The sequence below is a fragment of the Lethenteron reissneri genome, chromosome 35 (assembly GCF_015708825.2).
Source record: "Lethenteron reissneri isolate LAM-NWPU_2019-01 chromosome 35, ASM1570882v1, whole genome shotgun sequence".
In the NCBI taxonomy this organism is placed as follows: Eukaryota; Metazoa; Chordata; class Hyperoartia; order Petromyzontiformes; family Petromyzontidae; genus Lethenteron; species Lethenteron reissneri.
In genome coordinates, this window is record NC_083813.1 from 12,353,238 (window position 1) to 12,369,461 (window position 16,224).

General features: G+C 54.0%; 1 protein-coding gene across 1 annotated transcript in view; it reads right to left on the minus strand.

The window, feature by feature from the left end:
• The window catches only part of LOC133350943 (large neutral amino acids transporter small subunit 2-like), a 37,814-nt gene extending 23,224 nt beyond the window's left edge, over positions 1 to 14,590 (minus strand). The window contains exons 1-3 of the mRNA XM_061565788.1: positions 13,832 to 14,590; positions 7,688 to 7,892; positions 5,330 to 5,481 (exon numbers count right to left, since the gene is read on the minus strand). Coding sequence (XP_061421772.1) covers positions 5,330 to 5,481; positions 7,688 to 7,892; positions 13,832 to 14,030 — 556 coding nt within the window. The 5' untranslated portion in view covers positions 14,031 to 14,590. The remainder of the gene's footprint in view (positions 1 to 5,329; positions 5,482 to 7,687; positions 7,893 to 13,831) is intronic.
• Between the last annotated feature and the right edge of the window lie 1,634 nt (positions 14,591 to 16,224).

Genomic DNA, 16,224 nt, shown 5'->3' on the forward strand with positions numbered 1-16,224 from the left:
GGCGGCCGGGCATGGTGCTGGCCACCCACCTCCACGTGTACCGTTCCGGCCTCCATAGGCCAACATCACTTGAGTGTTGTTGCTTAGGGGGCACGCGCATTCTGTCGCTGCTACTGGGCACATGCTGTTTCTACTTACTGGACGCCAGCTGCTGCTGCTGCGACAGTTATTGTTCCGAGTGTCGCGGGGTTGAGTCAACGCGAATGTTGTTGTGCGCTCCGGGCCCAAGTCTAGTTCAAACAAACAATAATACAAGCACGGCTGGCTGAGTACGGTGCGAAATAAGTTAAACTTATACACATTACAAAGAAGTTCAACTTATACACATTACGACCGCAGCGTTTGTGGTTCGCTATGAACAAGGCAACCTTCCTCGGAGCACATTAAACAAATTTGCTTCTTCTAGGTGAAGGCCATGTCAAGATAAGACGTGCTATCAAATAAGGGCCATTGTGAAATATTGTGCGCGAGAGATGAATTGCGTTGTTGTTGTGATTATTGTCGTGTCCTCCACCACCAGGGCAAATGAGCGACTGGTTTTATTCGAGTGTGGAGGTAAGGGATCACGCGAGCACGTGGCAACGCAGAACTCGGGATATTTAAAGTCTCTGGCAAGGTCAGAGGAGTGCGATATGCATTTTAAAAAAACACGACCACGTTCTAAACCCGTCCCATGGAGCCTCATAAGCGTCGCTGTTGGTGGTTGGCCGTGAGCGGGAATCGAACTCGGGTCGGCGGGTTCGTAGCGCATCGCGGCTAACCACTGTGCCACCGCTCCCCACACTTACAAAGACAAAGATCCCCCCCGTATAGCTTTAACAGACAGTTGGGGAAAGTGCTGTTAGCGAGCACCTATGAAGGCCAGAACGGCACACGAGGAGGTGGGTGGCCAACATCACGCCTGGCCGCCTTTGTCTCCCCAGTGACGATGTTTACACACCGCACCAGGTACTCATTTGAGGCTGAGTTGACCTAGGGGAGGCCCAGTACCGATTCAGATAATCTTCACCGGTCTTGGCCGCGAGCTGGAATCGAACTAGCAGATGCACCACCTGTGCCCCCTACTGTGCCAACTTTCTGTGTTTTAGCCGCACGGCGCTCCGCTCGTTGTTGTGAGTGTTGCTCCTCTGCCCTTTGTTGTTGTTGGAGGGCGACTGCCTCCAACTGCCCAGTAGCGTCCCTCACGAGCCTCCTCTTAACACCGCTGGTACCAGTCATCGGCAAGTCCACTCAGCTCCACGTCCTCCTGTACCACATCACTCCATCTCTCCTCGAGCCCGTGCCGCGTTAAGCCCCCTCTATCCGGCCAAACAAAAGCTACTTGGGCAAGCGGTGGCTGGGCATGTCACATGAGCTCACCGATGGGAATGTACACGCACACACATGCATATAGATTGAAAACTCATCTCTTTAGAAATGCTTTTTTGTGTTCAGTTTGTTGTCCATCCCCCGCACCTCTGATCAGCACGGTTAGCCACGTAGGGTGAGAGAAAGCAGTTCAACAAACACACATGCTGCACACAGACGGACACACACACGAACGTCCGTACTTACAGACACAGGAGTAGAGGGTGATCACAAGCCGTAGATAAACACATGGCTGGACTGCCTTGTACAAACCACACACTGCCCAACACACAAAGACAAACATCACCCGTGTAGCCTGTCCCAGACTGTAGGGGCAAGTGCTGTTAGCGAGCACCTATGAAGGCCGGCACGGCACGCGAAGGGGTGGGTGGTCAGCACCACGCCCGGCCGCCTTTGTCTCCCCGCGACAAAGGTTGTGATGTTTACACACTGCACCGGGTACTCATTTGAGGTTGAGTCGACCTAGGGGAAGCCCAAGACCGGTTCAGATAATCGTCACTGGTGTTGGCCGTGAGCTGGAATCGAACCCGTGTCGCCGGGTTCGTAGCGCAATGCGCTAACCGCTACACTACCGCTCCCCGCACAGACACACAGACACACAACAACACCACACACACACAGACACACACACGCACGCACTCACTCAAGAACATTCAGTGCCCAGTAGATGCCCCGAAGGCTCAGCCAATCAGAAGTTATCTCTGGGTGTCACTGCGAGCTGCTGCAGAGTCCCAGGCTCTGCCATAACAACTGCTCGTGTTGGAGGGGGAAGTGGGGAGTGGGTGTTTTATTGTTACTGCTGTTTGTGACCAGATGTGTATGTATATGTAGTTGAGTGTGTATGTCATTTTGTTTATGGGCGTGTGTGCATGTTGTCTTTAAGCACATGCGTGCCTAAGTGTGTTTTTGTGGGTGTAAGTGTGATTACGTGACCACAGTGTGTGTGTGTTTACGCGTTTAGCGCTACGCTGCGCTACGAACCCGACGAAACGGGTTCGATTCCCGCTCACGGCCAACACCGCTGACGATTATCTGAACCGGTCCTCCTCTCGGTCGACTCGGCCTCAAATGAGTACCTGGAGCGGTGTGTAAACATCGCCACTAGGGGTACAAAGGCGGCCAGCTGTGGTGCTGGCCACCCACCCCCTCGTGTGCCGTGCCGGCCTTCATAGGTGCTCGCTAACAGCACTTGCCCCAACCGTCAGTTCGAGGCTACCCGGGGGATCTTTGTCTTTGTGTTGGTGGGCTGTTATTGTTTGGTTGAGGGTTAGTGGGTTACTCAAACAGATTCTCATTTGGTGCAGCACCTGACGGCCCGGCTCTTGTTGCTAATTATAAGTCGCCTTATCAAGCGGAGCCAGGCTCTGGCCAGATCTTGCAGGCAAGGACCCCCCCCCGGCTCCTCCTTCCCCTTACGATGTCGGGTCCCAATGCAATCAGTCTCCCCCCCTCCCCAGTTCTCCTCCCAGCTCCCCCAGTCGACCGAACACCGATGACAAGTCGCCACGCTGGGGGCTGGCGAGTCGGGAGAGATTACATCACCCGGCGCGGTCGTAGAAGTCGTCTTCGTCGTTATCATGATAGGTACGAACAGTTCCGTGTCCCCGGACGAAATGTAATCATAGCGAGAGTTTTCTAAATAAGGGAACGTTTCAGTCGTACGTACAGTGCAGTACAACACGGTATGTGTATATAACTTGTTTCGCACCGTACGTAGCTAACCGTGATAATGGGAGATGCGGGGGGGGGGTGAGGCAGTGAAGTCAGCAGCTGCTGCGAGGGAATGAGCTGGCGCTACCAACAACCTGCCCACTCTCCGCGCTCCTCTACATGTTAAGATGTTCACAGCCAATCAATGCGTGTGCACGCACGCGCAGGGAAACCGCAGCAACCGGGAGAGAGCCCAGAAGGAGCAGATTGAAATCGGTCCCAACCTATCTGCACCACCACCTTCTCCCCGGGAGGGCCCAGCTTTATGCGAAACCCTAGAGACGTGGGTACACGCCACGTCTCCCCCAAGACGTCTGGGCCGGCCCCCGGAAGAGTAGACCAAATACAACCTCGCCTCACCCGCCAGCAGCAGTGGCGTGAGCAGGCAATTGCAGGGCTGCGCCTTTAACTTTTCTGCCGGGGGGGGGGGAGCGTTAAATGATGAACGACGCTGCGACTCGTGCCGCCATGCGGTTTGTACGTTCGCAAGTCGGAGTCATCGCTCGCGTCTCGCATTCCACGGGGGGGGGGGGGGGGGTGAACCGATGCGCTGGAGCGGCTCCCCTTTCAACATCCCCGTCGCCCGGGCGGAATTGCAAGCCGGCAGAAAGTCAGCAGCGTTGTACAGAGAAAACATTTTCCTCGCACAACCTCCCTTCCCCCTCCCCTCCCTCCCCGTGACGGCGCAATCTTTCAGCTGAAAAACAAGGAGTCTGGAGTTATCGCCGACTCGGCAACAGCTGAGATATGGCTGCGAGGAAAAGGGATGGAGGTGGTGGTGGTGGGGGGGGGGTGGTCTGACAGCTGGTTTCAGCTGGTTGCCGAGGAGGGGAAGAGGGAGAGACGGGGGGGTGTGGGGCGATGCTCTTGGAGGGGCTGGCTGCCTGCCTGGGTGGGTGTTGGGTGTAGTCTTGCTCCGCAATTGTAAACAGATTCACTTCGTTTGTGGGTCAGAACAGCAGCAGGTGGAGGACGAACGGTGACTGCGCGCAATTAAACAAAAACATTCTAATCCCTAAACAAAGGCAAGAGACAAAGATCCCCCGCATAGCCTTGACAGACTGTTGGGGCAAGTGCTGTTGACGAGCACCTACGAAGGCCGAAACGGTTGCACGAAGCGGTGGGTGGCTAGCAACGACGCCCGACCGCCTTTGTCGTTGTTTACACACTGAACCGGTCCTGGGTCTCCCCTAGGTCGACTCAGCCTCAAATGAGTACTTGGTGCAGTGTATAAACATCGCCACTGGGGAGACAAAGGCGGTCGGGCGTGGTGCTGGCCACCCACCCCCTCGTGTACAGTTCCAGCCTTCATAGGTGCTCGCTAACAGCTCTTGCCCCTACAGTCTGTTAAGGCTATACGGCGGATCTTTGTCTTTGTTTGGGGAGCGGTGGCGCAGCGCTAACCACTCCCCACTACCGCCCGCCCGGCCGCCTTTGTCTCTCCCCAGCGCCGATGTTTAGCACACACCGCTCTAAGGTAATCATTTCATAGCCCAATGGGAGGCCAGGGACAGGTTCAAATATTCGCCACCGTTTATTGTGAGCGGGATTCGAACTCGGCTCGCCTCAGGTCGGTAGTGCGGTGCGCGAACCACCTGTGTACATACACAAGACAAAGGTCTCCCGTGTAGCCTACACAGACTGTTCGGGAAAGTGCCGTTAGTGAGCACCTATGCAGGCCGGCAGAGAGCACGTCTCCACAGTGATGATGCTTTCACACACACACCGCACCACGTATTCAATGTTATAAAACCAATGGCATTTCACCCTGTCTGGCATTAATCCAGGAGGGTGTCAAGATGTTCAAACACCAAATAAGACAATCCGGCCTAGCAATAAGCACACATACTTGTGGTAATAATTTGCAAGTAAAATATGCTCCTGATATTGTATGCTTTGGCGTACACCAGAGGCCAGCCTCTTGCTTGGCTTTGTCTCACTGGTGCCGAACACCAACAGGCGAAACACCACACGGCCGCTGCAAATGCCAAAGCATTGATAACTCTGGTTCAGCAGTTATACGACTGGTCATCGGTGATAAAGAGCTTCACAGCTCGTCGGATTCCTCCAGAATAAATACACATTCTGATAGACCTAAGGATGCCATGGTGCCAGGACCAATAATGCAGTCGCCAAACGGCGACCAGCACAAGGGCAATGCAAACCCCCGAAGCAGACAGCTCGGCAGTCGTACATCCAAGGGTCGTCGTCCCCCCCCCCCCCTCGTGAACGAACACCGACGGAGACTCACGGAGGCAGATCGCAGCCAGGAGACGCAGGGCCGAGTCGGGCGCGAGGCACGTGGGGAAGAGTGGCTGCAGCACGTAGTTGGAGAACGTGAGGGCGATCACCGCCTGGTTGGTGGGGTAGATCACGAGCAGCGCGATCCACAGGCGCAGGAACCTGCAGCAAACGGCGACGACGATGGTGACAACGAAGGGATGGTGACAACGAAGGGATGGTGACACGGGGATGGTGACAACGAAGGGATGGTGACACGGGGATGGTGACAACGAAGGGATGGTGACACGGGGATGGTGACAACGAAGGGATGGTGACACGGGGATGGTGACAACGAAGGGATGGTGACACGGGGATGGTGACAACGAAGGGATGGTGACACGGGGATGGTGACAACGAAGGGATGGTGACACGGGGATGGTGACAACGAAGGGATGGTGACACGGGGATGGTGACAACGAAGGGATGGTGACACGGGGATGGTGACGACGCTCGCCCACCTCGCCTGCTCACCACCCGCCAGCCACCCGCTCGCCCACCCCCGCCAAAAGCAGAATCTTCAATAACGGAGGTTGTTTTGGGGTTAGATGACGTAAATATATAAATGTGGCGTTAAACCCGCCACCACCCGACACAGCCAACTAGTAAGGGTTGTCACGTAAACAGAACGTGCCAATTCGTCACTAGTACAGCACTAACCGGTGTGTTGGAGAGCCAAGCCACAACATTTACAATGCGAGTACGAAGTTTCACGACACATTTATATATTTGCGTGATCTATTTAAACTGGAGGGAGGAATCCGATGACCTTTGAAACTCTTTTTCATAGGTGTCCAGTAGGGGCACGGGGTCAGCGAGTTAACCGACGTGGATGTCGTGTAATCGCGAGGAATCCCCCGCACCTCCGATCAGCACGGCTGGCTACGCACGGTGCGAAAGAAATTCACCGCAGCAAAGCATAACACGCGACGCTAGCGTCCGCGAGCAACGCGTCGTGTGGTGCGTTCCTTCACCTGGTGTGGTGCGTTCTCTAATCTGGTGTGGTGTGTTCTCTAATCTGCGGCTTACTCTTTTAACCCCTTCTCAATATTCTATTCGGAGCTTGCACTTCTCCATACGCCGGCTGTCACAGCTGTTGGCGAGCGGCACCTACGAAGGCCGGCGGGTGGCCAGCACAACGCCCGGCCGCCTCACGGCGACAGGTTCGAAGCGCAGCGGGGGCTGGCGTGAACGAGGCGACCGTGGCGGCGCCTCGCCCGGCCGCCTTTGTCTCTCCCCCGGGTGTCGATGGTTCACACACCACACGCCACACTGGGTGCACTCATTGTTGAGTTGACCTCGACAAGGCTGGATAACGGAGTCAGGGTGATACAGCTGATGTTCCACATGGGTGGGAATGTAATTCAGGGCCACCGGGTTCATAGCGCCCCACCACTCTCCACCTCTAAACCATAGAAAGACAAAGGTCCCCCGTGTAGCCTACACAGGCTGCCGAGGGCAAGTGCTGTTAGTGAGCAGCACCCTATGAAGGCCAAAACGACGCATGATAAGGGCAGTGTGGCCAGAACCACGCCTGGACGCCTTTGTCTCCCCAAATGATGTTTCACACACTGCAGGAGGTACTCATTTAAGGCCGAGTCAATCTAGGAGACGCTCCATAGCAATTCAGTGCTGTATTTTAGACACACAAAGTAATAAGTTTAACTCTTGTAATAATTGCGTGATGATTATAATTTCCAGCCGCTTGTCAATGCCTGCTGGATAAAGTCCTACCGTATTGCTCGTGGGGGGAGGGGAGGGGGCTGTTTGACCATACTTCACCACGCTGGTCAGTGTGGGTTGGCGAACCTGATGGGCGTGAGTGTGGGGGGTGGGGGGGATCGGTTTGGATAGCACTCAACACTCAAGTCAGTCGTGGCCGGGAATCGTTCCCCCCAGAGGGTGCGAGATGCCCTTTCTGGGTGTGCGAGACGTCAGATTTTTTTTTAAGGTAAATCATTGAAAACACAAATTAACCATGGGCACGTACGTACAACTACTTTGTTTAATCAAGTCCTATCCATTTATTCATATCATATTTATATTGTTTAACGACTGCAGCGAAGGTTTAAGAAGCATTGGGCTAGCGGGTCCGCAGCACGGCGTGTCGCCAACCGCGGCGCCACCCCTCCACCCCCACAGGGTTCTCGCGAATTCGCTTCGTGACGTCGCCGCCGGGCGGCGGCTGCAAGCAACGCGACCGACAGCGCAAGCGTGGCGGCGGGCGCCGCCCTTGCACGAGAGCACGTGGGCAGAGCGACGGCGCGCAAACGGGGCACCTCGCCCGCCCCGCCCGACCCGCCAAGCCCCCACGCCGCTCACTGCTCACCCCATGAGGCCCCCGAAGATGTCCTTGACGTAGCTGTAGTCGCCGCCGGACTTGGGGATGGTGACCCCCAGCTCGGCGTAGCAGAGGGCGCCGATGGCGGTGATGACGCCGGTGATGATCCACACGAGGAGGGCGAGGCCTACTGAGCCGGCGTTCTCCATCACGCCCTTGGGGGACACGAAGATCCCCGAGCCGATGATGTTCCCTGCAATGCAGCGCGATACAATGCAACGCTATGTGATAACAATGCGATGTTATGTGATAACAATGCGGTACACAATGTATCCATCATTTCCTTTGGGGACACGAAGATCACCGAGCCAATGACGTCCAATGCAGTACAGTGAAACACACTGCGATACAATGCAGGCCGATACAATATATCTGCACAACGCAATGCAATACATAATTCAATGCGATACAATAAACGATAAACATGCAATGTAACAGAATTGAATGCAATGCAATATGATATCCAATTCGATGCAATGTGTAACGGATGTGTAACTTATTTCGCACCGTACATAGCCAACCGTGCTCAAATTGGAGGTGCGGGTTAAGGAATGCAAAGCGGCAGCCCCGTAACTGCGCTGCAATCCTCACTGCCAGTGGATACACCTCCACCAGAGGGCATCTCTATAAAGCGCCCTTCCACGGTGGCTCTTTGCCTACTCTTTCATCGCCGACCAGATAGACGTCTTGGAAGTGGTGGGCGTACCCACATTTCACCCCACCACCACCACCGCACGTGACCTGCCGATTGACGAACTGCGGTTGGATGGAGACGGTGCGGGGGGGGGGGGCGATCATGCTCAGTGGTTCATCTGCCACGCCGGGAGATCACACCGGTGACTCTCCGCGTCGAAATCCACGGCTGCCATCCCTCGGAACGAACGCTTCAGGAACAGCAAGCGCACACGTGGTCGCAAAAGTTGCTGCGTGGCTCAACTGCTTCGGCGGGAGGCCCCGCGGGTTTGCTGACCGCTTCCTGCTGCGCGCTTGCTGACTGCGTGCTCCTCACTCTTCCCCTCGCCTTAATTATTAAGCGCCCTCAACTTTAGCCCAGTTCTCATTTATTGCCGTGCCTGTGGTTTTTTTACTTCTGTTGACGATGTCAATTTCGAAATTAGAAACTTCCCAAAGTGGGCGGGGTGGGGGGGAGGTTCACGGGGACAGGTGAGAGGTGGGCACCGGTTCCGACATTTCAAGAAGCCCGAACCAAGTGGAGGAACCTGAACCAGGGTGGAGGAACCTGAACGAGTCCAGCACCAGGTGGGGAGCCTTGAACTGCTGCTTGATGTAGGATAAATCACGCGATCTTTCTAATCTACGGAATCACCGGTGCAATGGGGGCGGAAATTAAATGTGTCATCAATCGCACCACAAATCCCGACGTCGGAACACAGACCTCGTCAAGATGCGGGAGCGATGGCGAGAGAGGACCCCAGAAGTGTTCCCAAGACAATCCGACAGTTTTTATTTTTTAGGAGCTCGATTCGGAGGAGGAGAGACGCACAACAACGCCCACCGCAGCGAACTCCGAACAAAACCAGAGGACGGGGTGGGGGGGAAACAAAAAAAAAATCGCGCGACACGCACGGGGATTCCTAGCGGCACGTTCATCCATCAGGGCATGGTCCTCCTGCACCATCGCCGCGACTCCCCACCAATGCCTCGTCTGCGGGAGAGTGTTAAGGAGCGGCGTGCGTGCGCGTGCAAGCAGACAGGGGTGGCAGAGACACGCTTGCATATTTGCTAAATTGTCACCATATATTATAATGTGGTTTCGTTAATGACGCTTGGGTCAACCTGCCCGATTATCTCCACCGCGGGTCCCGAATACCTATGCGGCTTTACGCTCGAGTTTCGTTGATATTGGATCAACTTTGTTAGAGTTATAGCGGCCCCCCGCCCACCTCCCTCCTTCCACCGCAGAGGTACCAGGGCTAACGGAAAGGAAGCAAAAAGCCCCAATTAGCTCAAGGGGAATAATTAAAGCAATAGGTGTACAGATTTTAAAAAAGGTGGGGATTCGTTTAGATCAAGGGTTGGGAACGTCCGACTCGCGGGCCGTATAAGGCCCGCAAAATCATTTGGTGTGGCCCTGCCAAGCCAACCACAGGCGGGACTCGAAATTCAATAAATCTCGGAGCAAACCTGGAAAAGCAGTTGCGAGTAGCAGCAACATCATCAATACCAGCTAACATCACACGCCTCGCCAAAGAGAAGCAGTTCCAGCCTTCACATTAGGGGTGAGTTACTGAAATGTTTGGCCAAATATAACGGGAAAATTTTTAGGTTGATAATTTTGTATGGCCCGCGAATATGATGTTATAAATATCCAAATGACCCTTGGCAGAAAAAAGGTTCCCCACCCCTGCTTTAGATGAAGTCGACGTGCCGCTATAAGTTCACGGTCATGGCGACGCTAAATCACGAACGCTCTCAACTCCACTGGACCACCTTCTGGCCAGACCACAAGTCTCGGTGGCAAATGGGCCACCACCCATTTAGGTCACCACCAACGGAACGCATGGATTAAGAGGAGCCGTCGACCCCAGGTGCAGACTTGCCAGTCTCGACCACTCGCCGCTTCCGCCACCGCAGGGCAGTCATCAAGGAGCCGACACTTTTAATCCCCGCCACGATTTGGCAGCCGGGGGGAGGGTACACAGCGAGACGTGGGGAGCATCATCAACAGAGGTGATCATTCGCGTGCTGAGACTCGCAGGCATAGTGGTGGGGGGCAAGGGATGAGGGGGGGGGTTAGTGAGAAGGGAGGGGGGCATTTAAAACTAAACTACTTTAATTAATATTCTTGGTTCTTTCGGTAAAGTCACGTAGAAGGGAAATAATAAAATAATACAAATATAAAACAGTAAAAACATTTTCACGACGTTTCGACTGCAATCTTGCTGGGGATTTCACACCTGATGATCATTGCTTGTGTTGCAGTCGAAACGTCGTGAAAATAAATTATTGCTTTATATTTGTATTACTTTATTATTTATCTTCTACGTGACTTTACCGAAAGAACCAAGAATATTAATCCCTGCAGTCACGAAAGCTTTAAATCAATACTTTAATTAACTTTCATTTTACCAGGTAAGGCCCAATGGGCTATACGTTTAGCTATTTAATTATAGATTTGAAGTTTTCGTGACTGCAAGGATTTATACTCTTTGGTTTTTTCGGTAAAGTCACGTAGGTAAAAATTAAAATAAATTAAATCACGACGTTTCAGAGGCAACACAAGCTTCCATCTTCAGGTGGAACCGTCACAGCAAAATTGCTGTATCCCACTTGATACAGAAATTTTGCTGTGACGGTCGTGATTTAGTATAGCTATTTGTCAGAAGCGACCAGGTCACAAGTGATAGCTCAACGAAGTGGCTCATCGTGTGGAAATTTCTCGCGAACAAATACTCTGTTAAACGCGCGTGTTTAGACGAGCCGGAGAAAACTCCACACGACCACGGGGAGAGAGACACCGCAAACTCCGAATATACAGCAGGCATCGTCAGGGTAGGGATCGAACTCGACGACCTCCTGCATGCCAAGCGAGGTAGTTAAAAATCTCACCACTGTGGTACCCAAACAAATGATTTAATAAATCATTGCGCAACCATTGCTGTTTCCACTGCCGTGCCGGAAAAATCGAATCGAACCGGGAAGTATCAAGTCTGGTGCACCGATAATTATCTTTTTTTTCCCTCCAAATTTAGAAACATGCGTCTAGATTGTTAATTAGATTCTTATTTAGATTTTATTTCGCTGCTGTGGATTTCTACATGGTGGGCAAAATCGTTAGGCTGTCATTTGTGGCAAGGTCACGTCTGAAAAAAGCAGCTAATGGCTCAGTGGGCCTTATCCAGTAAGATTAAAGTTACGTTTTGTTTGTATACGCTTCATTTATCTTGCCTATAATTTGCAAAGCTGCGTCGATCTTGTATCATTTGTTGTAACGTTCTGACCAGCCCCTACTGGGCATCTCTGAAAAAGAGCTTTACAGCCCATCGGATTCCTCCAGTATAAATCAATATTCAGATTCTGATTACTACCCATGGCAGCATCCGTTATAACGGAGTTAATATATATACATACCAGTGTATATACACACACACACACACACTGGTATGCACACCCTAGATTTGAAGCTTTCGTGACTGCAAGGATTCACTCTGTTTTTTTCGGTAAAGTCACGTAGGCAAAAAATAAAATAAATGAAAACAACTAAATGATGACCTACTGCTGATGCAGACTGTCTGCATCAGCAGTAGGCCATCATTTAGTTTTCATTTATTTTATTTTTTACCTACGTGACTTTACCGACAAAACCAAAGAGTATGGTATGGCACATCTCGTATCTTGCACCGGCGTGGAGTAGGATGGATCACTCGTACTGCTGCTGTGCACGTGTCGACTGGATGAGCTCCCCCATTACCCATTAACCCGTTAATCCATTAACTCGCCGTCCCCAAATCCCCCACGTGAACCCCATTAATTAATTTATCTGTAATCGTAATTAGAGGGAACGCGGGCGCACACAAAGTCAATCATTAAATGAGGAGTTCCAAATACAACTCTGTACGTTAGACGGCAACGCTGTTTCTGTATGTGTGTGTGTGGCCTTGAATTTCAGATAAGTTCCATTCCCACTCACGTCAACAGCAGTGACGATTTAATGAATCGGTCCCGAGCCTCACCTAGGTCGACTCGGCCTCAAATGAGTACCTGGTACAGTGTATAGTAAACATCGCCACCAGGGAGACAAAGGCGGTCAGACGTGGTGCTGGCCACCCACCCCATCGTGTACCGTCCTTGATATGGGCTCGCTAACAGCACTTGCCCCAACAGTTTGTTGAGGTTATACGGAGGGTGGGATCTTTGTCTTTATTGAAAATAAATGGATATAATCGGCGACGTTTCAGGAAACGACCCTTCGTCATAGCGTATCTGTGTAGACTGTGTGTACGTAATATAAGCACGTGACTCTCAGTGCTTCGAGTACAGGAACACTAACAAGGATAACTGCTTTTTGTGTTTCGTGTTGTCCTTCCCCCGCACCTCCGATTAGCACGGTTAGCTACGTACGGTGCGAAAGAAGTTCTACGTACATATATACCGCACCGCTTTCATGTAACGTCTCCATTACTTTTAGTGGTCCGAGTACAGGATGACTGTCAGAATACCAAGCCATGATGACAGCGTCTCTCCGAATGTTGCACTGCAGATTAACGGGTTCCTACTCGCCCGTTTAATGATTCATTGGGATTTGGGCAGGTCACGCGGACTCCTTGAAGGGGCGTGAATCGATCAGCAGAACGATCGTCCTCCACAACCCCCGCCATACATATTGGTCTGTGTACATGGTTTACAAAAAGACAGTCCACGTCTAGGAGATAGCCGCTGGCCACTTCTTCCACGCCGATCAGAAGCCTCACCCACACTTTACCCCACCACTCGCACACGGGACTCGCCGGTCAACGATTAAAAGCACGTGGCGCTTACCCATTTAAAGCTGTGAACTAAACTATCGAGACCGCTGATGGGTGGACAGAGGCAGCGATGGGGGGATGGGGTGTGGGGGGGAGACTTAAGACATGTCTTCATTAGTCCAGATGCCGCGCCCGGAGATCGAACCACATCAGTCGGAGCCGTGGGGTTAGTGGCGTTATAACAGAACGTGTGCGCGTGTGGCTTCTCCCAACTCGCTCGTGTTTCACCCCCCCGCCCGAAACCCCCCTCCACCCCTCGCTCCCCACCCCCCTTGCCCTACCCCCTAACTCTCAGCTGTTCGACGGAGACGCTGCCATGTGGCAGCGTCTCCGTGTCCCAGTGTCCCGGTGTCTCGCTGTGTGCATCACGAGTGAGTCTGCCTGGATCTGTCCCCACGACCACTACCAGTGCAGGCGGGAGAGGAGGGCAACACCGAGACACACAACGGGACACACGAGACGGTACAGATGGGACACGGTGAGACACGGAGACCCAAACTGCGATATTACGAAGCCGTGGCGCCACAAAGACCAACAAAGCCCTAATCCCCCATTAGCATCATCATCCCTCATTAGCCATAGCGAGTCCTTGCCCTAGCCCACTGACAAAGCGAGACACGTGGAGACAACACGTGGAGACACGTACCCACAATGATGCCACAAGCGCTCACGAGGCCGATCTCCTTTCGGAGCGCCACTCCTCCTCCGCCTCCTCCATCACCACCGCCACCACGCTGCTTGTCAGGGTTCAGTTCGACTCCGTTCCCAGTCGCGCCGTCGCCTGCCGGATCAGAGCTTCCCTCCGCGGATCCCCCAGAGCCTCGCCACCGGCTCTGCGGAGACATCCCGACAGCTGCTGCTGCTGATGGTGGTGTTGCTGATGCTGCTGATGGTGGTGGTGGTATTGATGATGATGATGGTGTTGTTGTTGCCGATACTGCCGGTGGTTCTCCTAATAAGTCAAATGAAGACGCTGCTGCTGCTGATGTCGCTGATGCTGCAGCTACCTCCGCTAATTCAACCGATCACTGCTGCCGTTGCTGCTGTTACTGATGCTATTGTGATGCCGCTGCTGCCGCTGATGCCGCTGTTGTTGATGATGATGTCGCGTCTCTGTTCGTCGCCCGTGGTGGCGCAACGGGGAGGCGCGGTAGGAGGGGGGATCGGCTCCAAGTCGGCAGTCGAGATGGAGTCTTCGTGGGGGTGCCCCGCTCAGTCGCTCGGCCTCTCGCGCCCTCCTCTCCGTCGGGGCTTCTGTCTCGCTCGGCGTCAGGCATTGATATATACAGAGGAGGAGGGGCTGCTGGTGATGGTTGTGTGCGTGTGTCGGGGGTGGTTGTGCCAGTGTGTGTGTGTGTCTTTACTGTGTGGATACACACGGGGTGTGCGCTGTGTGTGTGTTAAATTCAACTCTCCTCCTCGCTCGGATCTCACTCGCTCCGCCAACCCCTCCCCCATCCCTCCCCCACCCTCCCCCATCCCTCCCCCACCCTCAGCCATGCCACCCTCCATCCCACCCTCCTCCATCCGTGATACCGCGGCACGATTTAACAGCGGGTCGGCGATCGGAAAGCTCCTCCAGGCCACGGGCCGAATCCAAGCGGCGACTTCGTCTCACGCGAACCACCCCTGGTCATACAAAGACAAAGATCCCCCGTGTAGCCTTAACGGACTACGATATTCGGGGCAAGTGCTGTGATCGAGCAGCAACCCATGAAGGCCGGCACGGCACACGAGGGAGGGGTTGACCAGCACCGCGCCCAGCCGCCTTCGTCACCCCCCCCCCCCCCCCCATAGTGGCGATATTTACACATAGCACCAGGTACTCATTTCAGGCTGAGTCGACCTAGGGGGAGTCCGGGGACCAATTCAGAAAATCGTCACTGGTGTTGGTGGCCGTGAGCGGACCGCCCCACAAAGAGAAAAGATCCCCTCGTCTAGCCCGCAACAGACTGCTGGGACCCCCACACACACACAGACACACACAGAGACACACATAGACACACACACACAGAGACACACAGAAACACACAGAGACAGACACAGGCACACACACAGGCACAGACACACAGATACACACAGACACACACACAGACACACAGGCACACACAGAGACAGACACAGGCACACACACAGGCACACACAGACACATACAGACACACACAGAGACACAGACAGACACACAGGCACACACAGAGACACACACAGACACAGGCACACACACAGGCACACACAGACACACAAACAGGCACACACAGGCACACAGACACACAGGGACACACACAGAGACACACAGACACACACACAGAGACACACAGACACACACACAGACACACACAGGCACACTCGGGCGCACATTGACATATATTCCGTCGGTGACTGGCGGGCGTCTTCGCCGCACCGATCGGGCCCTCGAGTGCGATCGGTGGAGGTGGGGGGGCGTCTTCTCGAGCTGGCATCGCCACCAACGACGCCTGGTCGCTAAGTTTAGCGGCGCGCTCAGTCGGCCACTGCGAGGGCGCCGTTTGCGAGCACCTATTAAGGCCTGCACGGTGAGGTGGCCTTGGCTCGAAGCGCCACACACTCTCGGCCGCCTTTGTCTTCCCGCGATAGGCTCATAACCCGCGTCGCACACCGGTGTCACGGAGCAGCTGTCGCTAACGGCTGTGCCACCGCTCCTCACGCACAACGACAAAGATCCCCCGTATGGCCGACAGGCTGTTGGGGCAAGTGCTGCTAGCGAGCACCTATGAAGGCCGGCACGACACACGAGGGGGTGGGTGGCCAGCACCACGCCCAGCCGCCTTTGTCTCCCCAGTGGCGATGTTTACACACTGCGCCAGGTACTCACTTGAGGCTGAGTCGACCTAGGGGGAGGCCCAGGACCGGTTCAAAATAATCGTCACCGGTGTTGTCGGTCCGTGAGCGGGAATCGTACCCGGGTGGCCGTGTTCCTAGCGCGCTCCGAACGATTTTCCTGGAGTTGCTGAAGAGTCAGATCCTGGGGAAATCGGTGCGGCCCACCGATTTCCCCAGGAT